At 41.8% G+C, this 26971-nt stretch overlaps 1 protein-coding gene across 1 annotated transcript; it reads right to left on the bottom strand.

The window, feature by feature from the left end:
• Window positions 1-7720: 7720 nt before the first annotated feature.
• Window positions 7721-16284, bottom strand: ednrba (endothelin receptor Ba). Its single transcript, XM_037276068.1, has 9 exons — window positions 16138-16284; window positions 15690-15964; window positions 13694-14147; window positions 13033-13145; window positions 11948-12152; window positions 9605-9754; window positions 8882-9015; window positions 8702-8810; window positions 7721-8523 (listed from the first exon to the last, which is right to left on the bottom strand). The coding sequence occupies exons 3-9, from the start codon at window positions 14102-14104 to the stop codon at window positions 8386-8388; spliced, it is 1260 nt and encodes a 419-aa protein (XP_037131963.1). The 5' UTR covers window positions 14105-14147; window positions 15690-15964; window positions 16138-16284; the 3' UTR covers window positions 7721-8385.
• Between the last annotated feature and the right edge of the window lie 10687 nt (window positions 16285-26971).

Here is a 26971-nt window from a genome sequence, read left to right as displayed (position 1 = left end):
AAGCGCTTCACCATATGCAAGCACACTATAATTGTCTACTTGACATGGAATCACAAAGCGTCTACACGTGCCACCTGAAGATTATCAACCAGACTGTGGTCAAACCTGTTGTGTCTTCAAATATATATGTTGAATGAATATACACTCTGAACCATTTTACAAATGCAGTTTCTCCAAAAATCTATGAGGAAGAAATATAATCCAATGAAAAAAATATTTCATGTCCCACCTGACAAAGCTTAAGAGCATAACCATTAGAACATCTCCTGATGGCGAAATAGAGGAGGAGATAAAGGAAGGAAATACTCAGGAATGTTAGCCAGATGAATTCCTTTTGCCTCATATTGTTGCTTGACTGCGTGCGTGCATGAGTGCGTGTGTGCGTGTTTGTGTAGGTGTGTGTGTGTGTGTGTGTGTGTGTGTGTGTTTTGGACTCTTGCATACTTGCGTGTGAAAATATGTCAGTTATTGCATGTGGCCAGTCTGGGTCAGAAATTATGTGGAAAACTATTAGAATAAGCACAAAACATCTTTCAATGTTGTTGCTCTTTTACTGCTTTTGTGAGGTTCTTAATTGAGCTTCTTTCAACAATTGTTTGCCTTGAAGTTCCTCCAAAAAATCTGAAGAGGTTTTAGGCAACACACAGGCATGCACTTATGTGTACATACCCTGCTGGAAGCCTATTTTGCCTTTGTTCCACCCAAATATTAATGCCAGACTTCAACTCATAGTAAATATGGAGACAAAGACATAAAGTATATTTCTATTGCATTTTATGTCCGGTGGGTGTAGTTTAGTGAGTTTAGACTGACTTCCAGAACCAGTGAAGGTAAAAGAAGTTTTCCCTGAGACAGCTGTACACCTTATGTCTATTACCCTAAATGTTTCAGCGTTAAATGTCAAAGCGGCTCAGTCTCAGATGGACAATAAAGCATCTTTCAGTGCAAGGTTAAAAGAAGGACACCTTCTTGCTCCACCAAATATTCAAGTACAAAGTCAAATTCGTGAAAAGAAGCTGGAAAGTTTTCAGCAGATCAGGTTGTGTAAATAAGCAAATGTTAGCTCGTCTGGGAAGAAAATGTGAAAAATGTTTGGAGTTGGGGAGAGAAGGAGCCCGGTCTTCATGCTAACAGGGAAATTAGCAAAAGCGGCTAGCTGGTTTACATTTCCAAACTTTACGCTATGCCGCCCAAAATAAATGAAGGCTACGATGAACTCAAATCATCCATTGACTTGATACGACAAGACCTTACCACACTCTTAGAGCAGCAAGCCACCCTAGCTCCAGCTAACGTCTGAACTAACGGAGCTTAAGAAATTATCCAAGGAGAAAGATTAGAAAATCTTGTCGCTTGAACGGAGAGTAGATGCACTGGAGCAGTACTCCCGACAAGAAGACCTCATAATTACTGGTCTTAAAACATCACACCGCTCCTATGCCAGGGCGGCGGGTCCTCCGGATCCCTCGACAGATGACTCTCCATCGGACGAACTGTCAATGCTTGAAAATCAGGTAGTACAGTTTTTCGAGAGTAAGCATATGGAACTCCGGAAAGGAAACATTGCTGCTTGTCATACACTCCCAAGAAACCGAAAACGACCAAAAGATGCTCCGAAAATTATCATTCGGTTCGTCAATACGTTTCAGTGGATCTTTTGAAGCAAGGGAGGAAACTACGAGGAACGGGTGTTTACCTAAATGAGCACCTCACTAAGAAGAATGCTGAGTAGCCTGGAACGCACGCAAACTGAAGAAGGAAAACAAGATTCTCGCAACGTGGGTCAGAAACTGCAAAGTATGGATTAAAACGAACGGAGCAACACCAGAAGATGTCAAGACTCTCGTTGTGAGTGAACTGGAGGAACTGAAGATGTACTATGGCCTGGTGGTGGGGGAACCGATGACCATTAACTGGTACCTATGGACCCTCCTGACGAGAATGGTGGATTACAGCGGAGCACAACATGGCAAATAGAGACTGGCGGGGAGGACATTCATCTCAGGTAGACCGTCCCCTTACACCCTTCATGCCATCCAGTGACACTCTCACAAATGCAGGGATTTCTGTCCCACCGGATCTGGACTCTTTATTATTTAATTCATTTGACCTAGAGAATGTTAATGCTGGTATCTATGAGTCCTTCTTTAACCCAGATACTAATTACACTCCCCTAAAATCTGTTGAATTGTCATGTGAATATTTTTCTGAAGATATGTTTAACAAACTGTGCTCCACTGCCAAACAAATGTATTCTCCACTGTCCACTTCAGTGTACGGAGTATCTCTAAAAATCATGATGGTCTGAAAACCTATTTATCAACCTTAACACATTCTTTTTCAGTAATAGCTCTTACTGAAACCTGGATGGTTGATAATACATCTAGCTACACTCTCTCTCACTACACTCCTATACACTCCTGTAGACCAAACAAGCAAGGTGGAGGAGTCTCACTGTATGTGATTGATAACTTCAATTTCTCTCCCAGAAAGGATCTAAGTGTTAACTTTGATATGACTGTAGCAGAATCTGTGTTTATAGAACTCTCATCTTGCTCACTCATAAACAATAAAAATGTGATAATTGGGTATACAGTGCCTTGCGAAAGTATTCGGCCCCCTTGAACCTTTCAACATTTCGCGACATTTCAGGCTTCAAACATAAAGATATAAAAGTTTAATTTTTTGTCAAGAATCAACAACAAGTGGGACACAATCGTGAAGTGGAACAACATTTATTGGATAATTTAAACTTTTTTAACAAATAAAAAACTGAAAAGTGGGGCGTGCAATATTATTCGGCCCCCTTGCGCTAATACTTTGGAGCGCCACCTTTTGCTGCAATTACAGCTGCATCGAGAGACTGAAATTCTTGCCCATTCTTCCTTGCAAAACAGCTCGAGCTCAGTGAGGTTGGATGGAGAGCGTTTGTGAACAGCAGTCTTCAGCTCTTTCCACAGCTTCTCGATTGGATTCAGGTCTGGACTTTGACTTGGCCATTCTAACACCTGGATACGTCTATTTGTGAACCATTCCATTGTAGATTTGGCTTTATGTTTTGGATCATTGTCCTGTTGGAAGATAAATCTCCGTCCCAGTCTCAGGTCTTTGTCAGACTCCAACAGGATTTCTTCCAGAATGGTCCTGTATTTGGCTCCATCCATCTTCCCATCAATTTTAGCCATCTTCCCTGTCCCTGCTGAAGAAAAGCAGGCCCAAACCATGATGCTGCCACCACCGTGTTTGACAGTGGGGATGGTGTGTTCAGGGTGATGAGCTGTGTTGCTTTTACGCCAAACATATCGTTTTGCATTGTGGCCAAAAAGTTCGATTTTGGTTTCATCTGACCAGAGCACCTTCTTCCACATGTTTGGTGCGTCTCCCAGGTGGCTTGTGGCAAACTTTAAACGGTACTTTTTATGGATATCTTTGAGAAATGGCTTTCTCCTTGCCACTCTTCCATAAAGGCCAGATTTGTGCAGTGCACGACTGATTGTTGTCCTATGGACAGACTCTCCCACCTCAGCTGTAGTTATCTGCAGTTCATCCAGAGTGATCATGGGCCTCTTGGCTGCATCTCTGATCAGTCTTCTCCTTGTTTGAGATGAACGTTTGGAGGGACAGCCGGGTCTTGGTAGATTTGCAGTGGTCTGATACTCCTTCCATTTCAATATAATTGCTTGCACAGTGCTCCTTGAGATGTTTAAAGCTTGGGAAATCTTTTTGTATCCAAATCCGGCTTTAAACTTCACCACAACAGTATCTCGGACCTGCCTGGTGTGTTCCTTTGTCTTCATGGTTCTCTCTGCGCTTTAAACAGAATCCTGAGACTATCAAAGAGCAGGTGCATTTATACGGAGACTTGATTACACACAGGAGCATTCTATTTATCATCATCAGTCATTTAGGACAACATTGGATCATTCAAAAATCCTCACTGAACTTCTGGAGTGAGTTTGCTGCACTGAAAGTAAAGGGGCCGAATAATATTGCATGCCCCACTTTTCAGTTTTTTATTTGTTAAAAAAGTTTAAATTATCCAATAAATTTCATTCCACTTCACGATTGTGTCCCACTTGTTGTTGATTCTTGACAAAAAATTAAAATTTTATATCTTTATGTTTGAAGCCTGAAATGTGGCGAAATGTTGAAAAGTTCAAGGGGGCCGAATACTTTCGCAAGGCACTGTATAACAGGAGTGGAGCTCTCTACAAGCCCTAGGCTTCGTCTCCCTCCTTGCACTGTTATTGCTGTAATAATATGTGCTAAACAATAAACCAAACCAAACCAAGGCTGGGGCCAAATCGATTGTGTGTGCGCGCGCGCATGTGTGTGTGTTTGTGTGCGTGTGTGCGTGCGTGCGTGCGTGTGTGTGTGTGAAACAGAATTCATAGCAGGGAAAGTATGCAATGTTTGTTTTATACTTAAGCATTATTGATTTTAAAACCATCTACTTATCTATGTATCTGCAATGCTAATCCATGTGACCTTAACCATATACCGTAATCTTCGGACTATAAGTCGCGTTTTTTTTCATAGTTTGGGTGGGGGGGGCGATTTATACTGAGAAGCGACTTATATGTGAATTTTTTCAAAGATTTTCAAAAACCAAAACCGCGATAAACGAACCGCGATGTAGCAAGGGATGACTGTAATTTGAATTTCAAGTGACGTCAGCGGCGCGGCGCTTGTTTACATAAAGGACAAAGATTCGATCACAGGATGACGAAGATGACGAAGGGCCCCACGTACTACCGGCATCATTAGCGGCTTTGTTTCTAAGTGACACGAAGGACGAAGAGTTTGAAGGATTTAATGATTTGGAGTGACACAGAAGGTTTGAAAAACTATTATGGCTTTTACGCACGCCCGGTCCTACTCTACGGAGCTCTATTTCACTTCCGTGGAGGGAAGTCTGGGGCCGGCGCTCGGCCGGGTGGCTGTCCGAGGACGGTGGATGGGGCTCGGACATGGCTTTTACGCACGCCCGGTCCTACTCTACGGAGCTCTCTTTCACCTCCGTGGATGGAAGTCGGAGGCCGGTGCTCGGCCAGATGGCTGTCCGTGGACGGGGCTCGGACATGGCTTTTACGCACGCCCGGTCCTATTCTATGGAGCTCTCTTCCACCTCCGTGGCTGGAAGTGCCACCTCCGTGGCTGGAAGTCCACGCCGCCACATGCCTGGAAGTTTGTTTTGTTAAATAAAGAGCCGTTTACCAAACCCACGTCTTTCCTTGTACTTTGTTAACGCTACAATATAGTTATATACTAGATCTGTGGAATAACGACGAGGCTGACATCAGGGCGCACGCGTGGCGTTATTGACAAAGGACGAGGAATTTGATCGATGGATTTAATGATTTGGAGTGACACAGATGGTTTGATAATATTATTGCTTTTGTAATAGTTATTTGATATATAATTTATATATCGTTATATGGGCCTGTGGAATATTTTGTAGTGCAAGCGCTGTCAGCGGCGCGCACCCATTGTTGACAAAGGACGATCGATGGATTTAATGAATTGGAGTGACAAAGATGGTTTTATAAACGTGTTATTTATGTAATAGTTATTTTAATAATTTTGAATGTTACATCAGGCCCGTTCTTAGCTCTTCGTTTGTGTTTATGTCACGTTAGCTTACCTATCGTTTAGCCTGTTGTTGCTCGTTCATGTCTGTTCCTGGTGTTGGATTTTGTCGAATAAATGTCCCCCAAAATGCGACTTATACTCTGGAGCGACTTATATATGTTGTTTTTCACGTTATTGTGCATTTTATGGCTAATGCGACCTATATTCCGGAGCGACTTTTAGTCCGAAAATTACGGTACTCTCCACCCTCGGCTGCATAACGTCCTGGCCTTTTGGGCCACGTTGGCTGCCTTGCACTACTCCTCCTGTACTTTTGCGCTATATTCTGACTGTCTGCTGTATGCACAATTGCTCCATTTCAACCATGTTGCTCTTATTAATTAATTAATTTATTATTTACTCATTGCTCTTATTTATTCATTGTATGTGGCTTCTTGTTTTTACTTTTTGTATTGTTTACTTGAATGATTTGTTTGTCCGTAGACCAACATAATATAATATATATATATATATAATATGTAATATGTCTTGTCACCGTGGGATAGTATTAAACGCAATTTCGATCTCTTTGTGTCTTGACATGTGAAGAAATTGACAATAAAGCTGACTGACTTTGACTTTGAAAAATCGCAGTAGCATCATTTTGGTGAGAGCGAATTTAGCTAAAGCACCTATCCCACTGAGCAGCAAACAATGACAAGTGTTTTTGAAGGCTACAAATATTGCACTCTCAAAATGTTAATTTAAAGTCGCAAATGTTCGCCAAATGGTCAGCAGGTATCACCTGTACTTGTGTGTCTTTTATATGCATTTAAAATAGTTCTCAATTTAGTTTGTGCAGTTGGAAAGTCAGTTTAGGTGTTGCTCAAACATTTAAACAGTTAATTATATAATTATAATTAGTCATTAATCAAACTGCCATGTTTAGTTAGACTAGTGGGGGCACGTACGACACATTATTGGGGAAAAAAATGACATTTGACTTCCCCTTTAATGTGTGTAAAATGATATGAAACATTTCTTTTTGTACTCGTATTGTTTTGCATTAACACAAAAACACCTCAGTTATTTATATTAACTATTATATGAATTTACTGGTATGGCCCAGCTGAATTCAAGCTTTACTCTGTGTAATGTATGAGTGACATCCTGACTATAAACAGATACTTTACTATACATCAAGAGACTCAAATCAAAGCATTTAATTTGTTGCCATTGATTTTGTACATTAGAATAGAGGCTTTGAACTCATGTCAAACTAAACAATTATGAGACCCAAATAAATGCATAAAAGTCCTCATACAGAGGAATGGAGAAAGGGATGTAGGAATGCCAAGAGTTTGAGAATATGTAGTAAAATGGGTAGAGGACCTGAAAAAGGTCAAATAATCAAAGGGGAATACAGATGGGAAGAAGAAGAAAGAACGAGTGTGAATAAAGAGTGTAGTGGAGGAGGGGTGAGTGATCACAAAACAGAGAGCTTCTTTGGCGCTCTGGCTGCTAATGTGACATGCGTGACACTGGATTAGCCTGCAGGAATATTCCCAGGTCAAAGCGGCATGTGTGCGTGTTTGTGTGTCATTGAAAAGTGAGAGGAAAATAGATGACAATAAAGTTCTGTGTTAGCCTGTCCCATCACATGATGCTGCCTGCCTTCACACTTTGAAAGTCCATCGTTCGGCCACAATAACAGGCAAAAACATTCACGCGCAGTCATCAGTGATTATTAGTATGAAACACACTACTTATTTTACACACACACACGCGCACACACACACACACACACACGCACGCACGCACGCACGCACGCACGCACACGCACTCATATATATATATCCATCCCATCCATTTTCTGAACCGCGTAGTCCCCACGGGGGTCGCGGGAGTGCTGGAGCCTATCCCAGCCGTCATCGGGCAGTAGGCGGGGGACACCCTGAACCGGTCATATATATATATATATATATATATATATATATATATATATATATACGCACACACGCACACACACATTATATATATATATATATACATTCTATATTTATTTATTGCAGAAATATACTCTGATCTTGTCATACATTTAAAGTAAACTAAGCAGATTAAGATGTGGGGATAAAACAAGAATGAAAGGTGAAATTCAGATACCTAGTCTTAATACTGTAATAGCAAGCACATCAGTAGTACAGTCAGAAGTGGTAAGAAACAACATCACAGGTTGTTAGAGATAGTAATACATTTTGAGCTACATATAGAAAAGCTGTTCATCATGTTGTATAAAGAGGTCACACTTTGGGCTCAGCGTGAGGCTAGCGTGAGGCTAGCGTGAGGCTAGCACGAAGAGCGGGTGGGGTTAGAGCAGTCCCGCAATGCTGAGCAACATCGTGGCTGAAATCTATCTAAAAAAAATATTTGCATAATTATTGCATTTTTGTCAGTGGGTCACTGAGGAGAAAATCGGATGCATTTATCAAATGTGGTGGCTGTCATCTATTTGCTTTGCTTTGGGGTCAGAGAAATTTCCTACATTATGGTATCATGCCATGGATTTTCTTAGTCTTGAGCTGACCTCTAGCAAATTTGTCAGTTTTCCACATTATCAATGATATCCTTATCCTTGCCTTTCTCATCACACTTTTGATGAAGCATCACATCACATCATATCACATCATCACAGCTGTTTTCATGAATCCAAGAACTCCTATGATGAACTGTAGACGAACCTGGGCCTCTTTGGGTTGCGCAAACCTCGACATTCCTATGACCTCACGTTTTGTTGATTTTTGTTGCTTACAATATTCAAGCTGTGGTCGACTTGTTGGTCATTCGAGAGTTGCTCTGGTCAGATGCTCTTTCTGTGACCTTCAGCTTCATGCACGACTGCTTCTCGTCCATCATCAGCATCTCGGCCGGTAGGCACCAACAGCACAGGCACGACTGCAGGAAGTCAGATCGCAATATATTTATTTTTAATCTTCGAGAGGGAAAGTAGAAACAAACTGAAATTATTTGCACAAGTATGCACACCCTTTCAATTTTAAATTTACTCCAATTAATCACATAGGAATTTCAGATTTTACTAGTATCCATCATCTCTCACACTGCTTTTGCTTACCCGGAAGCAATTTTTAAACCGCTTGCTGACCATGTAGAGGGCAATCGGGTTGATGCAGGAGTTGACCGATGCCATATTGATGCCGATGTAGTCCAAGACTAAAAAGAAACTGCAAAATGCATAGATGTACTATATCATTAATCCTGCAATTCAGTTCAGTTTCATTTTTATGTCACATACCTCAGCAGTTCGCAGCGGTTGGGATCCTTCTCATCATAGATGGTGAGTTTCAGAATTCGGCTGAGGTGGAGCGGGAGCCAGCACAGAGCGAAGACCAGAACCAGACAGAAGACGGTCTTGGCGACTTCCCGTCTCTGCGCACAAAAACAACATGAGTACGATGCCTCTTGGCACAAAGCTTTGAGTCACATGAGGAATTCTTGCTCACAAAGAGCACATTTTGTTTTCTTTGATCAGAAAGATACGTTTATGCTTTAAGTGCAAGTCTTGTGTTGGGGTTTATTAAAGTATAATTACATTTATTTAGAGAACACATTTTCCGGTGTGGTTTCCGCTTTTGAACCAAGGAAGGGTTATTTGGGTCATACTGGGTCCCCCCCCCCATGTATAAACTGAAAAAATACACTTTGACTGTAAATCCCACAGAATTTCCTTGATTGACTATGATAAAAATTAATCATCACTAGATTTGATTAAAATGGGATTTGCTACAATCTTTATCTGTGTCGTATAAACTGTCTCAATGCTGTTGTTGTGTAACAAGCGCAATAATATGTTGGAAGGAATTTTCATAGCAAAAGTCCGCCGCCGGTTGAAGCCAAAAGCAGCACACACCAGCGGAGTGAGATCCAAACAATCCAGCCAATTCTTAACAATTGATGCGTCCGACACTAAAAGCAATCAGCGGCCAATTGAAAAGAATCCCATATGTGCTGAGCAAACCTGTTTCAGGTGGTCACTGAGGGCTATTTGAACTCCATTCTTCTTCCTCAGCATCTCACAGGTCATCAGAGTATAAAAAATGGCAGTGCAGGCCAATGGCAGACAGAAATATGCACTGAACAGCCACCAGTCCTTCACTGATTTGTAAAACTAGGAAGAATCAAATGAATAGTCAGAAATGCATTCTAAAACAGGGCTGTCAAACTCATTTTTGTCACGGGCCGCATTGTAGTCATAGTCTCCTTCAGAGGCCTATTATATAGTGCCTTGCGAAAGTATTCGGCCCCCTTGAACCTTTCAACATTTCGCCACATTTCAGGCTTCAAACATAAAGATAAAACATTTTAATTTTTTGTCAAGAATCAACAACAAGTGGGACACAATCGTGAAGTGGAATGAAATTTATTGGATAATTTAAACTTTTTTAACAAATAAAAAACTGAAAAGTGGGGCGTGCAATATTATTCGGCCCCTTTACTTTCAGTGCAGCAAACTCGCTCCAGAAGTTCAGTGAGGATCTTTGAATGATCCAATGTTGTCCTAAATGACTGATGATGATAAATAGAATGCACCTGTGTGTAATCAAGTCTCCGTATAAATGCACCTGCTCTTTGATAGTCTCAGGGTTCTGTTTAAAGCGCAGAGAGAACCATGAAGACAAAGGAACACACCATGCAGGTCCGAGATACTGTTGTGGAGAAGTTTAAAGCCGGATTTGGATACAAAAAGATTTCCCAAGCTTTAAACAGCTCAAGGAGCACTGTGCAAGCAATTATATTGAAATGGAAGGAGTATCAGACCACTGCAAATCTACCAAGACCCGGCCGTCCCTCCAAACTTTCATCTCAAACAAGGAGAAGACTGATCAGAGATGCAGCCAAGAGGCCCATGATCACTCTGGATGAACTGCAGATAACTACAGCTGAGGTGGGAGAGTCTGTCCATAGGACAACAATCAGTCGTGCACTGCACAAATCTGGCCTTTAAGGAAGAGTGGCAAGAGGAAAGCCATTTCTCAAAGATATCCATAAAAAGTCTCGTTTAAAGTTTGCCACAAGCCACCTGGGAGACACACCAAACATGTGGAAGAAGGTGCTCTGGTCAGATGAAACCAAAATCGAACTTTTTGGCCACAATGCAAAACGATATGTTTGGCGTAAAAGCAACACAGCTCATCACCCTGAACACACCATCCCCACTGTCAAACATGGTGGTGGCAGCATCATGGTTTGGGCCTGCTTTTCTTCAGCAGGGACAGGGAAGATGGCTAAAATTGATGGGAAGATGGATGGAGCCAAATACAGGACCATTCTGGAAGAAAACCTGTTGGAGTCTGCAAAAGACCTGAGACTGGGACGGAGATTTATCTTCCAACAGGACAATGATCCAAAACATAAAGCCAAATCTACAATGGAATGGTTCACAAATAGACGTATCCAGGTGTTAGAATGGCCAAGTCAAAGTCCAGACCTGAATCCAATCGAGAATCTGTGGAAAGAGCTGAAGACTGCTGTTCACAAACGCTCTCCATCCAACCTCACTGAGCTCGAGCTGTTTTGCAAGGAAGAATGGGCAAGTATTCCAGTCTCTCGATGTGCAAAACTGATAGAGACATACCCCAAGCGACTTGCAGCTGTAATTGCAGCAAAAGATGGCGCTACAAAGTATTAGCGCAAGGGGGCCGAATAATATTGCACGCCCCACTTTTCAGTTTTTTATTTGTTAAAAAAGTTTAAATTATCCAATAAATTTTGTTCCACTTCACGATTGTGTCCCACTTGTTGTTGATTCTTGACAAAAAATTAAACTTTTATATCTTTATGTTTGAAGCCTGAAATGTCGCAAAATGTTGAAAGGTTCAAGTGGGCCGAATACTTTCGCAAGGCACTGTAACTGTCAACGCAAGTATAGGCTACACAACAAATTGATGAATCACTAGTTTTGAAATCAGAGAGGAGTAAAAACTGTTCAAATATTTAAAAAGAATAATGGTAATAAAAATTGCTTGTAATATCTGTATTATTTAAAAGAGTTCAATTATTAATTCAGTCTTGACACAAAGTCACAATTTGTCTTCTCGGGCCACATAAAATGATGTGGTGGGCCGTATCTGGCCACCAGGCCTTGAGTTTGACACCTACGTTCAAAAAGAATAACTTGAACACGTGAACCTAGATTTGCATAGGAGAATATTTTGTGCCAAAAATCAGCGATACACGCTTCAGTAAGCTCTTTTTGACCTCGTGCTAACCTGGAAGCTGTCACAGCGTTCTTGACTTAGGTGACATCATGACATATCTCCAGATCATGCACTGGTTGACTTCTCTGTGTGTATCAGCTTACCCTCATAAAGTCTGTTTTCTGCATGGGGTGCAATAAACAGATTCTCAAACGTTCTCCTTTGTAGTCCATAGTGATCATGTCAAAAGCAACTGCCTCGGGCACAGCCAGGATGATGGATAATATCCAGATGAGTGCAATCTCAATGGCCATCCACTTCGGAACACCGATCCCTTTGATTCGGCTCCATGAAGTCACGGCACGATATCTGAAGGATCAATCACATGAGTTCACCAAAACAACTTGTGTAAGTGATGTTTGGATAAAGTCTCTAGACTCGCAATATATGCCATTACAGAAATCAGACGTGGCCCAGCGACAGCCCTGAAACCAGAAGGCTCTGGAGGAGATCTGTATGGAGGAGTGGGCCAAAATCCCTGCTGCAGTGTGTGCAAACTTGGTCAAGAACTACAGGAAACGTCTGATCTCTGTAATTGCAAACAAAGGTTTCTGCACCAAATATTAAGTTCTGTTTTTCTGATGTATCAATTACTATTTCATGCAATAAAATGGAAATTATTTATTTAAAAATCATACAACGTGATTTTCTGGATTTTTGTTTTAGATTCCATCACTCACAGTTGAAGAGTACCTATGACAGAAATTACAGACTTCTACATGCTTTGCAAATGGGAAAACCTGAAAAATCAGCAGTGTATCAAATACTTGTTCTTCCCACTGTAGATCTAGAGATTTGATGTTTATAAGCTTTAGTAGAACAAATATGCACGATTTTGGGCTCTCCTGAAAAGTGATTAGGCAGCACGAAATCTATATATCTACATCTATATCACTGTATCAATATCTATATGGATATATATCTTCTTTTTCATATATTAATATGTATTCCTCTGTAGCAGGTATCGTTCAAAAAATAAGCTAAACATTCAGTCCATCCACCTTATAATAACACAGAAATCCATCACAGCTCTGCAAACATTTGCAAAGAGGTCAGATGTGTCATTTTAAAGTTCTGCACTTGGACAAGGTTCTTGTCAAAGCCCTTAGCACTGATGCTTAACACATGAGGAAATGAAAATATAGGCTTAGATGAGAAACAGGACGCAGGGGCTAACAATAAAACTTGCCTGTCTATACTCAGCGCACACAGACTCAGCACTGTGATCCCCACCGAGGCTTTCTGGACAAATGGCACCACCTTACACAGAGCCACCCCAAAAGGCCAATCCTCTGCTAGGAGCTGGAGGGAGGGACGGAGAGAGTTCAGCAGTCACAATTCAACCATGAAGCAAATTCTCTTTTGTTTTTTTTCCCAGCTTCAGGCATGCAGTTCACAATAGACATGCGTGAAGCTCAGTTTATTGGTTTCAGTGGACATAAAAGTAATAATCTCTTTATTCTGGTCAGGGTTAATGGCTTTAGAAAAAAAAACTCAGTCATGTTTTTGTCAGACAGCAAAGCCCTTCTGGCTGTAAAGGTACAGTAACCCTGTGACACGACTTGAGGTCAATTGGAGTCATATGGACCCGTCCCACCCGACATTGTTTTGACAACCTTTTCCCCCTCTCATTTCAATCATTTTTCGCTTGCATAATACACACATTAAAAAATATTCCAAACATTCACATATTAACATGCCAGACATAATGGGAAATCAAGGGGCTCAGGAACCAGTGGAAATAATAACATTAATAAAGTATGTACCTTTTGGGTATGGGTGGGCTTGTCATGTGAGTCCAAAACTCAGCCAAAATATTAGTTTGAATTCCAGATGACCTTTAAACTGACCTTGTAAACGTTAATGGGAATGCCGATGATGATGTGTAGCAGGTCTCCGAGAGCCAGACTGGCGATTAGGATATTTGGCCCATTCCGCATGCATTTGTTCTTATAGATGATCCTTAAGAGCGTGGAGTTTCCGATGATGCCCACAACAAACACCAAGCAGGACACCACCGTGTTGATGTACTTGAATGTGTCACGGATTTCTGTGGGCGCACTACACATGGGGGGCATTCGTCGGCGCGGCATTGTGATGTTGGGCCTCACCGGACCCTGCACGTCCCGCTCAACGAGCCCACGTCTTTGGGTAGCAGTAACAGGGTCAGGGGGCATTTGGTTTTTGGGTTCCAGCTGCCCGCTGACAGTCAGGAAATGAAGGCCCAGCAGGAGTAAGCCCAAATTGTAAAGAGGCTTCATCCTGGCGTTTGATGAATTTTGACCTGATCCTCTTTGCCTAAAACTGAGAAAGAACAAATGGTGCAGACTTTAGTTGCTAGTTTTATTTGACAGATTCACATAAAACGAACATTTCACCTTGTATACACAAACTGACAAACTGCAGTGCTGCAGTGCTGCAGTGGCTGTTTATAGACTATGTAAAAGGTGAAGTGGTATTTTTTTCCCAAACAATCAATAGAGAAAGAGAGAAACAGTGGGCCCAGAAGACCACATCCATTGAGCCCTGTTAAAACAATGACAGTCAACAAATTCCCTGCAAATCAGACCAGCACTATATGGAAGTTTTGTTCCACAGCTGTACTAAATTACCATCATGGGCAATTGCTAAAATAGTAGCATTTGTTTGTCAGGAAAGCAGTATGTGGAAGCTATTTAACAAAAATGTTTTTTTATGGTAACGTTATTGATACATGGGATTTTTCAAAAAAAAAAATCTTTTTTTTTTTTTAAAGAAAACAGGTGAAAAATATATGATTAATTCTGATTTCAGTATAGTTATGTGATTACATTTCAAAACAAAAAAGTTGTCGTCAACCGACTAAAATTTGGGTATAAGTCAAAATTTATTTTGAAACTTTCCACTCCTTTTCAAATTGATATTGTTGACAACTCTTAATAAAGAACAAGGCTGAATGACATGACACAGTGTAAACAAATAAAATACAAATTAAGCATTATGAATCACTCTAAACAATTGGACAGCATAGTAGTCAATTAATTGTCAGTTAGTCACATTATCTTTACAAGGCAGTCACAAGACGAATCCTAACTTCCACCGCAAGCTCCTTAAGTAATCAATTTAGAGTCTCGCTCTCCTACGGCGGTGGGCTGGTGGAGCAGCTGGTTGGCAACATGTTTCTGGGCTCTGATTGGGAATCCTTCCCTCTCATACACCAGAAGACTTCCATGCATGAGTCATGTGATCCGGTATGTAAACTGCCTGGACTGTCCTCTCATTTGTATTCAAGGTTCCCTATCCAAAAGTCTTGTAGCACCGCCTGGTTCACTCCACTGTCCTGTCCTGTCCTGTCCTGTCCCATCATATCCAATCCTGTCCTGTCCTGTCTTATCCCGTCATATCCAATCCTATCCTGTCCTATCCTGTCCTATCCTATCCTAGCTTGTCCTATCCTATCCTATCCTATCCTATCCTATCCTATCCTATCCTATCCTATCCTATCCTAACCTAACCTAACCTAACCTAACCTAACCTAACCTAACCTAACCTAACCTAACCTAACCTGTATCCTGTCCTGTCTTGGTTCTAGACTAGTTCTGTTTATTTTGTACAGGGTGTGGCACTGACCCTCTTCCACAGTTAAGGACATAACTGCTAATGTTACAGTAGTCATATATTGTATTAATCTACTTAATTAATCTACTGTTGCTCTGTTTTATTTTTGCTCCATTCTCTCTGTCTATCCGCTCACAAACCTTGCACTGTTCGACTGGATCTTTAATGTCACAAACTATCCAATCCTCAATACAATAAGGAAGTATGTCAAATGTTCTAACCCTGCCCGTGATCAAAACTCTGACTTACTTGCTCTTTATTGAAGTAGAAATGATCCAGAATATGTAGTTCTCAGATCAGATGTCCCCTTGTGAGCCTCTCACAACAGAGATAAATTCCCAAATTGAAGGGAAGCTGCTCCTGAAGTGACAGCGTAGTCATCTCCCACGGCGTTTTGCCTCTTTGGGAATACGGTCCAGGTCAACCTCCACATCTGCTCCTAAGTCATCTCATCCTCTTCTGTCCAGTACTGGCTGAGTCTCTGTGAGTTCAGTCAGCTGCCCCTCGACCACTCCTTGTTTTATCTAGAGGCGTGGAGGAAGACAGAGGAAGGCCAACAGGATGTTCACAAGTTATTTTTTTCAAAGAAAAAGTCACAATTCACTTGTGTCATTTTCTACATTTCAACAGATAGATATTAAAAGGGCAAAAAAATACTGTATGGAATAATCTAGCATTGTATTTGTAAGTAAGGTACCTTTCGACTTAATTTTCTTCCTGTTTCTTTGGCAGCTTGTGAGGGATTCTGTTGTTCTCGGTTTTCTTCAGAACACCCTGCAGAGATTTAATTGGAGCTTGCTCTGACCGGAAAACTCTTCTTTTGTACTTTTGAGTGTTTGTTACGCTGAAGGCGGTGCTGAAATGTAAACTTCCGTTTATTTTCAACTTCATACCTAAATAGCTAACGTTTTTTTTTTTTTTTTTTTTACCAAAATTGACTGGTATTTGGTCCAATTTACAAATCCCTCTATTTTTTTATAAAAGCACACGTTCCAGCTTCACTGTGGGTGGAGAATACTTAACATTCCAATGTGTGTGAAAACTCGGATTGGAAGCCAAATAAAGTTAATCCAAAGATATTCACTCTGTGTGATTTGAGGGTGCTTTGTTCCGTCTGCTGAATGTCAGAACCACTACAGATGATTCACATTACCTGTTAAAGCCTTCAGTGAAATACGCATCACCATTCCAGCGTGAGGTCTAATGTTTCAGTTGATGAGCCTTGTGAGCTGGCCTTCAGCCCAGCAGCCATTAGACACCCTCCATTAATTGAGACCTTTGTTCAATATAGCAAGTAGATTACTTTATTTCTCGGAGTGTCATTAAACAAAATAGAAGTCTAACGTGCAAAAAAACAATGTTGCTCAATCTCTTCTGTTGAGAAATTTCGAGGGCACATTGAGACGCCCAAACATCTCACACTCATTTTCTATTCTATCTAAAGGGTGATTCTCTTATATTCCATGTTGGACAAATACCTTTATGATGTGCATTTATGTCCTCGAAAGACATTATTTTACGGATTCCCACGTTACAAAGTTTGCTGTTGTTTCGGCTTTATTGCCGTCAGCGGCAAGACAACAACCTTAAATTAAATTACCCCCCCCCCTCCCCCAGCACTAATATGCAGTGTGCCTTCAAAGGGTCACAAGTGGGCAGTTGACCTTTGCCCTGCAGGGATAATGACTTGACACTTTATTACATCCATAAATGAAGCTTCATTGGGCAAGTGTCTCCATCCATTGATTTTAGTGCGCTCAGCCTCTTCAAGTCCTTTTGACCTTTCATTTCTACAAGGTTGAAAAGGTGGACTGTTCACACATTGAAAACATCAAAAGCTCTCATTATATTGAGTAAAAAAATAAAAGCAAATAAATAAGTAAATATTTCATTATATTGAGTAAAAAAAGTAAATAAATAAATAAATAATTAGACAAATAAATAAATAAATAAATAAATAAATAAATAAATCCTCTGTTGGCCTGAGTCTTATATGGTGTATTTTTCTTTGAGTGCATGAATTCCTTACACGTTTGCATTGAGAATGTTTTTGATAAAACACAAATGGAGGATTTTAAAGCAATTATCTATAAACATAGCCTTTTAATGATTCATAGGGATTGAGATCATTCTATCACTTGTTAAAAATGTATCATTCCACCTATGGAATGATTTTATTTGGTTGTTTCACAGCATAATCAGCCAGGTTGAGCACGTTGAGTTGCTTTAAAACGCTTTTCACATCACTGCATTCTGCTTTCATTTAGACATTCCACAGCATCGGAACCTTTTCACAATCAGGGTATGTGTGTGACGCATATGTTCTCCAATTCTGTCTGGCCCTTATTATATCTCTTCCGTCCCTTAACCATCTCCATGTCTCTTTCTTTTTCTCATTTTCGGAGACAATAAGGACACCATTTGCCCCTACAGACTGCAGACTAGAGACTAAATGCGCTTGTAGGCTAAAAACATCAGGCTCCTGCAGAACGTGAGGATGAACTGATCATTTGAATCAGGTGTGTTTAACGAGGGAAACTTGGAAAACATGTAGGAATGCAGCCCCCGAGGACTGGAGTTAGAGACCCCTGCTCTATGCACTCCTGTTGGAATGCTAGATTATTCTCATGTGAAAATTGATGAGGATAAAAAACATGAACAATTAGATATGGTTATTAGCTATTTGGTAAACAAATAAAAATGAACAGGAGAATGGAAAACTACAAACTCCGTCTATCTCACAAGTAGCCATGTGTCCCTAAATAACAAAATAATCGGCACAGAGAAATTTCACAACAGTATTAGCTTTTACACAAACGTAATCATGTGGTTGTGTTTGATTCATTGAATAGAGAGTGATTCAAGACCCTGTGACGGGACCACAAAAAAAGACTTGGACACAACACAAAGACGATTATGGCTGCCAAATTTGAATGAATGAAAAAATAAATCACCAAGTAGATCAAATAAATATTGAAAACTAGAGCCTGCCTTCCAGCTGAAGGCATGGGAACACGCCCTGCTCCATCTGCTCTATCTTCACCTGCTTCCAAATTAGTTCATTTGGACACTATGTGCAAAAATGTCTGTAATCAACTGCAGCCTAAAAAACACGCATGTCTGTTTAAAAGAAGTTAACTTTCCCTTTAGTGTCTGTTATGTGGGGGCCTGCACAAAACACTAAGCGAGGTGCTGACATATTGGACAACCCTGCCGCGGTTGCGGTGAGCTTGCGGCCAAGCCCATGGCGCTGACCTTTTTTACAACCACACACGGATGCAGGCTTGGTATTAAAAAAATAATAATAATGCTGTAAAGATTTATTTCTGTGCTATTTGACATATATTTATCGTCAATGTCCATCGTCACTCGGGCTAACTGGAAGCCATGGCTGACAGGGGCTGTCCTCAGGCTGCTGAGGGCCAGGGACAAAGCCTTCAGAGCGGGGGATGAGGCTGGCTTGAGGACAGCAAGGGCCGACCTGTCCCGGGGCATCAAGGAAGCGAAAGGGGCGTTCTTTTGCAAGATTACCGCCCACTTCAAGGACAGCAGGGACGCGCGGAGCCTTTGGCAGGGCATTCAGACCATCACGGACTACAAGCCCGCGCAGAGCTGTGAGGGCGACGTCCGTCTGCTCAACGATCTTAACCGCTTCTTTGCTCGCTTCGATGCTCGCTTCGATGCTCAGAACAGCACTTGCCCGCTGAAGACCACTCCCCCTCCACACGAGCAGCCCCTGTGCCTCTCTGCCAACAGCGTGAGGAGGGCGCTTGCCTCTATCAACACCCGTAAGGCGGCGGGCCCTGACAACATCCCAGGTCGGGCGCTGAAGGACTGCGCTGGGGAGCTGACGGGTGTCTTCACGGACATCTTTAACATTTCCCTGCAGCAGGCCATTGTCCCTTCGTGTTTCAAGGCTGCCACCATCGTACCTGTGCCGAAGAAACCTGCTCCGTCCTGCTTCAATGACTACCGCCCCGTGGCACTGACGCCCATCATCATGAAGTGCTTTGAGCGGCTTGTCATGGAGCACATCAGATCCATTCTCCCCCCCACCATAGACCCCTTCCAGTTTGCGTACCGAGCCAAACGGTCCTCTGAGGATGCCATCTGCTCTGCCCTCCACTCGGCCCTCACCCACCTGGAGAGAAGGGACTCGTACGTGAGATTGCTGTTTGTGGACTTCAGTTCTGCCTTCAACACCATTGTGCCACAACGACTCATCTGCAAACTCGACAAGCTGGGCCTCAGTACCTACCTCTGCAACTGGCTACTGGACTTTCTCTGTCAGAGGCCTCAGGTGGTACGTGTTGGCGACAAAATCTCCGCCAGCATCACGCTGAGCACGGGGGCCCCCCAAGGCTGCGTGCTCAGTCCGCTGCTCTTCACCCTGCTGACGCATGACTGCACTGCAACCTCCAGCGACAACCGCATAGTAAAGTTTGCTGACGACACGACTCTGGTGGGTCTCATCACCAAGGGCGACGAGTCTCAGTACAGGTTGGAGGTTGACCTTCTGACCGCGTCGTGCAGGGACAACAACCTCCTGCTGAACGTCAACAAGACCAAGGAAATTGTTGTTGACTTCCGGAGGGGTCACACGCCACACCTGCCGCTGACCATCGACGGTGCTGTGGTGGAAAGAGTGAGCAGCACCAGATTCCTGGGGGTGCACATCAGTGAGGACCTCTCCTGGTCCGCCAACACCGCATCACTGGCAAAGAAAGCTCAGCGCCGCCTGTACTTCCTGCGGAAACTCAGGCGAGCAAGTGCTCCTCCGGCCGTCATGACGACATTCTACCGTGGCACCATTGAGAGCGTCCTCTCCAGTTGTATCGCTGTTTGGGGTGGTAGCTGCACTGAATACAACATGAAGGCCCTGCAGCGCATAGTGAACATGGCTGGTAAGATTATTGGTGCTTCACTCCCCTCCCTGAAGGACACCTCCCATCTCACCCGCAAAGCGACCACGATTGTGAGTGATGTGAGTCACCCCGCTCACTCTTTGTTCGATCTTCTGCCCTCTGGGAAGAGGTACAAGAGCCTGCGCTCCCGCACCACCAGACTCACCAACAGCTTCATTCTCCGGGCTGTTAGGATCCTGAACTCTCTCCCCCCTTCTGCGTAGCGTCCTGTACTTTTGCGCTATATTCTGACTGTCTGCTGTATGCACATTTGCTCCATTTTTACTCCTCTTTTTTATTGTGTTATTTGTTTATTTATTATTTATTCATCACTCTTATTTATTCATTGTTTGTGCCTTCTTGTTTTTATTAGTTTTTTTATTTTATTTTTTTGTGTTGTTTACTTGTGTGTATATTGTGTACTGTCTTGTCACCGTGGGATAGTGGGAACGTTATTTCGATCTCTTTGTGTGTCTTGGCATGTGAAGAAATTGACAATAAAACAGACTTTGACTTTGAATGTTACCTCAACAGATCCTGTCTGCATTATGTTTTTATAATTTTTTTTCCTTCCATTATCTGAATTGCTTACTTATATACATCTTTTCTCACAACCAGACTTCTTTCTCCCCTTAGTATGGATTTCTGCCCGTCTTCGTCTCCCACCTCCAAAGTCACACACCAAGCATGTCACAGGACAACAACATTGAAACTGCAGCGCAATATAATGAGAAAATGACCTAATCAAAAATTTCCCCTCATTTAAAACTTGACTTGCATTCAAATTCAATTATCATGCTCCCTCCTTCTCTCGTGTGTGTTAATCTGCGATATACACTAGCAGCCAATGGCTCGACCTTTGGTAATAGATTTCCTTGTTCACTATACAGTGGGGAGAACAAGTATTTGATACACGGCTGATTTTTCAGGTTTTCCCACTTGTAAAGCATGTAGAAGTCTGTAATTTATATCATAGGAACTCTTCAATTGTGAGTGATGGAATCTGAAACAAAAATCCAGAAAATCACATTGTATGATTTTTAAATAATTAATTTCCATTTTATTGCAGGAAATAAGTATTTGATACATCAGAAAAACAGAACTTAATATTTGGTGCAGAAAACTTTGTTTGCAATTACAGAGATCAGACGTTTCCTGTAGTTCTTGACCAGGTTTGCACACACTGCAGCAGGGATTTTGGCCCACTCCTCCATACAAATCTCCTCCAGAGCCTTCAGGTTTCGGGGCTGTCGCTGGGCCACACGGACTTTAAACTCCCTCCAATGATTCTCTATTGGATTCAGTTCCGGAGACTGGCTAGGCCACTCCAGGACCTTGAGATGTTTCCTATGGAGCCACTCCTTAGTTGCCCTGGCTGTGTGTTTTGGGTCGTTGTCATGCTGGAAGACCCAGCCGCGACCCATCTTCAATGCTCTTACTGAGGGAAGGAGGTTGTTGGCCAAGATCTCTCGATACATGGCCCCATCCAGCCGTCCCTGAATACGGTGCAGTCGTCCTGTTCCCTTTGCAGAAAAGCATCCCCAAAGAATGATGTTTCCACCGCCATGCTTCACAGTTGGGATGGTGTTCTTGGGGTTTTACTCATCATTCTTCTTCCTCCAAACACGACGAGTGGAGTTTAAACCAAAAAGTTCTATTTTTGTCTCATCAGACAACATGACCTTCTCCCATTCCTCCTCTGGATCATCCAGATGGTCATTTGCAAACTTCAGACGGGCCTAGACATGCCTTGACTTGAGCAAGGGCACCTTGTGTGCACTGCAGGATTTTAATCCTTGACGGCCTCGTGTGTTACTGATGGTTTTCTTTGAGACTGTGGTCCCAGCTCTATTCAGGTCATTGACCAGGTCCTGCCGTGTAGTTCTGGGCTCATTCCTCACCTTCCTCATGATCATTGATGCTCCACGAGGTGAGATCTTGCATGGTGCCCCAGACCGAGGGAGACCGAGGGTCGCGGCTGGGTCTTCCAGCATGACAACGACCCAAAACACACAGCCAGGGCAACTAAGGAGTGGCTCCGTAGGAAACATCTCAAGGTCCTGGAGTGGCCTAGCCAGTCTCCAGACCTGAATCCAATAGAGAATCTTTGGAGGGAGCTTAAAGTCCGTGTGGCCCAGCGACAGCCCCGAAACCTGAAGGCTCTGGAGATCTGTATGTAGGAGCGGGCCAAAATCCCTGCTGCAGTGTGTGCAAACCTGGTCAAGAACTACAGGAAACGTCTGATCTCTGTAATTGAAAACAAAGGTTTCTGCACCAAATATTTAGTTCTGTTTTTCTGATGTATCAAATACTTATTTCCTGCAATAAAATGGAAATTAATGAATTATTTAAAAATCATACAATGTGATTTTCTGGATCTTTGTTTTAGATTCCATCACTCACAGTTGAAGAGTACCTATGATAGAAATTACAGACTTCTACATGCTTTGCAAGTGGGAAAACCTGAAAAATCAGCAGTGTATCAAATACTTGTTCTCTCCACTGTAGAGCATTTAGTGGGTGAATGAAATTTTGTTTGACTCCAAAACAGCATGTGATTGAATGTCAATTTTGCATTTACCTCATCAGACAGCTCAAATTTAAAATTTCAAGCAATATTTTTACTCCTCTTAATATATACATATGAAAAAACCCCAGATAACTTTGAATGCAGCATATCCCTTACTTAATTTTGCATTTCCCACATGATCGTCTTTCAAAACTTTTTCAAGTTAAGTGAATTGCTTCCAACATGCAGTTGCTGCTGAAATGTACCACAGATGACAAGCGATTTTTATCACCTGTCATGTGAGCAGACAAAGTACAAGTGAAGATACTGCCAAGAGAGCGCGTGTTTGTCTGCAACGAGCCCTGGGGCTGTTTGTTCCACTTAAAAAGATTCAATTTTTGTCACGGCTGGGCAGGAAACCTGATACAGCATAAACTATATGCATCCACATTTTAAATGTGCAATTGCAGCTGCACATCTTTTCTGGCTATGCTAAATAAATGCTTTGGCCAGAAGGTGAACCTTTGCCCAAGTTTGAGTTCCAGAGCACTATAGATGATTGGTCTATATTTATAAGGATCTGTCTACTACATTTGCAGCTTTTAAATCGTGGCTAGTCTCCTTGTTATTGTTGATGAAAAACATCCCGTGACGCTGCGGCTACTGTGCCACTATTTCCCTTCATACTGTGGGATCTGTGTGTGCTTCGCTAAATCACATGTCAATGTGTGGAAATATTGAGAGGGGAAATTTTGGCCTCAATGTTCATAATGTATTTGATTTAATTAATAACAATATTACAATAAATACTCATTATATAATGAAATCATATTTAATTATAATTTAATAATTTCACGAAGTTATTTTAGCGATATATCTACTTTGTTTCTTGGATGTTTTTGAGAGATGAAACTGGCTACGGCTGTATTAAATGCAAACCAAATGTGGATTCATGTTTTCCTGTTTCAAATAGCAAATTCCTGGAGCAGCGCCGCATCTCCGTCCAACAATTTCCTTGGGGCAAAACATCATGTCAGTTCTTTTAAAAAGGAGTAGTTCGCTTTGGAAGCTGTCTGGTTTTCAACACAGGAATTTCAAAAGATCTTTGCCATTTCTTTTATGTTGGTATAATCAAGTTTGTGTGTGTGACCCAGAAAATATTTTGTAAAGCAGAAAAATAAGACGCATACAACATGTTGGAGCTGAATGCATCTTGTACAAAGTATGGACTGGACTTGTTTTTAGCACCTGTCACTAAGAAATAAAGCTGTACTGAATATATGATCGTGCTGATGACAGAGGCAGATGGGAGGGGATGGAAAAATAACAGTGGAAGAAGAATAAGCACTGGAATCGGGCCTTGGAACTTCTATTGGCAATTCATGCTTCTCATTACAAATTATCTCCTTAAGGACAAAAGTCCTCAAATGCCAGTATGTATGTATGTTTCTCACAAAATGTAAATCAAAAGCAGCTCAGGCTAAAGATGTGTTTGCGGCACATCACTTTATTTGAAGCGCCTTTGATGGAAGACAAATAATTCAAAGATGACAGTTTAAATATCACGAGCTTGTGAACAGCTGCTGGTGCATGTGTTTCAACATAGGCATCAAACAGCTCGGCTCTTTGTCAAATTGTGTGATCTGTTTGGAAAAAGTAAACAAGTCCATCACTCTCAAAAGTTTGTATGGGAATAAGCGGATTTTACGAGGAAGACAGAGAGGAGGCTCTGTCATTTGTATCCTTGTAGTACACTTTTAGAAGATGCCCCCCTCCAACTTGTGTAAGATGGCACATGTAGGGAATAGAATATGGTTATTATTTCAAATAAAAACAGCAGCCTCTCACCTCTGCAGCTACAAGGCAAGAATTGTTCCCTCAGCAGTTTACTGTGACATTTGGAAGTCATGCTTCCAGAAGACATGTGACTCTTATTTGGCTGAGGAAGAAGAGTTATATTGTGTGTCTTGCCACTTGTTGTTTATACATACATGGACAAACATGATGGCACTCTGTATAGTGAAAGGAAAACCCACAGAGGTCATAGAAATAATTGAGTGTCAAAAAGTACATTTTGTGAAAATTAATAAATGAAAATCAGGCATCGTTTTTGAATTGTGGTTCAACAGAAAAAAAAAAAAATCATGCAGCAACGAAGCGACTTTCTTCGTTCAAAGTAAAAAGCAAAAAAGTGACCCATTGGAAAGCAGCATGTGGCGTGAATCTCTTCTTACATGATCTCATTTAACATTCATTGTGTTGGCCTGTTTCCATCTTGATAGAACAATCGGAGCAGAATTGTGATCCTGCCTCCCCGGGGTCCACCTCTTTTTCTAGTTCTGTGTAAATGTAGGTCGACCACGAGTTAGTAGGCCACTTGTTTGTTTTTACCAAGACGAACTGTCGACTAGGGCACTAAAAGAGCATGTGGCGTAAAAGTGCCAAAATGACATCGCTTTAACATATGCACACGCATGTTAGAATAATCTGTAATATTGGTGTACCACCTCTTCTTTTGGGATATTATTGTTCCTAGGTTTCACTTTTTTTTAATATTTGTTCTGCTTGTACGTTATAGCACCAATTAGAGCTGTCAAAATGAATCAATTAATTGATGGAATAATTGATTCTAAAAGTATTTAATAGTGACAGCCCTGGTATAAATTGATTTGAAGAAAAAAAAATTAACATTGTGTAATTATTGTGAATATTTCAAAAACTTGAATTTACTGGTTTAGTCCCAAGGTTTGGGCATCGGTCAGCTGTGAAATGTTTTGTTTGAGGAGCAGGCTGTGTTGAATAGTAATTTGCATTAATAATGAGCAGGAATATTTTCCAGCTTGAAACGCTGCAGTCGTTCCAAATGGAGCAACAGAACCCAGTCTGTCTCGTTGTCTAAACTCCCCCATTTGTTTGGCTGTATATTCCTGCGTGTGTTGGAGTGTGCTGTATTTTCATGTGAGCAACGGCTGAAAAAAACAACAAAAAAAGGGTGTCAAGGGGTTGGAGTAGAACGTTAGCCTCATGCCTCTGACAAAAGCTCACTCTGATCCTTGGAACACAATAGCGCCAACTCCCTCCACCCTTGGGCCAGGCAGCAAATAATACCCCATAATGCAAGCATGTCTGCGGCTACCGAAATCCCTCACGGCCAAACTTGTTCAGCTTCTGCAAGTCTGTGTCTGCGCCTTGATGCCAAGCCATAGTGCCAAAATGTTGAAGGGACCAAATCCTGGCCACGACACCGTACTTGTGTTCCATTGTTTTCTTCTAGCCTTTCTGGCGTGTGCTTATTTTGCTCCCTGATTGAATAAAGATGTGAGCTTGTTTTTTGGACTGGTACGGCTACAATTGGAAAAGAAAAAAGAGCCCTCTTTAAGTGAGGCAAACTAAGGAATCCAGAAGAAATACAGAAGTGCAACTTGTAGTGGCTTACTTGAAGTTTTCACAATAAGTCCCATGGTGACTCTCTCAAAATAAAGAAGCAAGGCACACAACACATCGTTCACTGCAATGTTTCCCACTGCGCTCCCTTGAGCTGTCAGCATCTAAACAGCTCTGATGGCGAGAAAACTGGGAATTTACCCAGAGAAACAAGAACAATTACATGTTCGACTGTCCTGAATAATTCATGGGCTGATGTTTTGTGGTATGCCGCGTGTTTGATAGAAGCCGGGCAATCCCTTGGAAACATCTGAGAGCTTGAACAAGGTTCCGTAGAGGCTGCAATCATCTGGGTCAGAAGATGAATGTAGCTCCACAGCGCTACACTGTGGTGAAAGCATAGCAAACGACAGCTTGGTCTTTTTTTTTTCTTTTCATTTTATTTCACATTTATAGCAATACTAAAAAGATACACAATGGCATTTGTCAGTCACTTGGCTGTTTAGACAGAGAGCCAGGAAGTATAAAATATTCCCTCAATGGATGCATCGTGCACAGAAAGTTTGACTTGACTAACAGGCATCACGTGCAGCAGTCGTAGTGCAAATAAGCAGTAAACCGATGACATAATCCAAGCCAAGATGTCAAATGAAAATTTACAAGGTCCTCTTAGCTGCCTGATCGACTCATTCACATCTACAGATGGACGCTTAGTGCTTCAGGTTGCTTTTAAA

Source organism: Syngnathus acus, chromosome 17, assembly GCF_901709675.1.
Source record: "Syngnathus acus chromosome 17, fSynAcu1.2, whole genome shotgun sequence".
Classification (NCBI taxonomy): Eukaryota; Metazoa; Chordata; class Actinopteri; order Syngnathiformes; family Syngnathidae; genus Syngnathus; species Syngnathus acus.
Note: the sequence above shows the minus strand (reverse complement) of the source record. Positions and strands in the feature narration are given on the sequence as shown.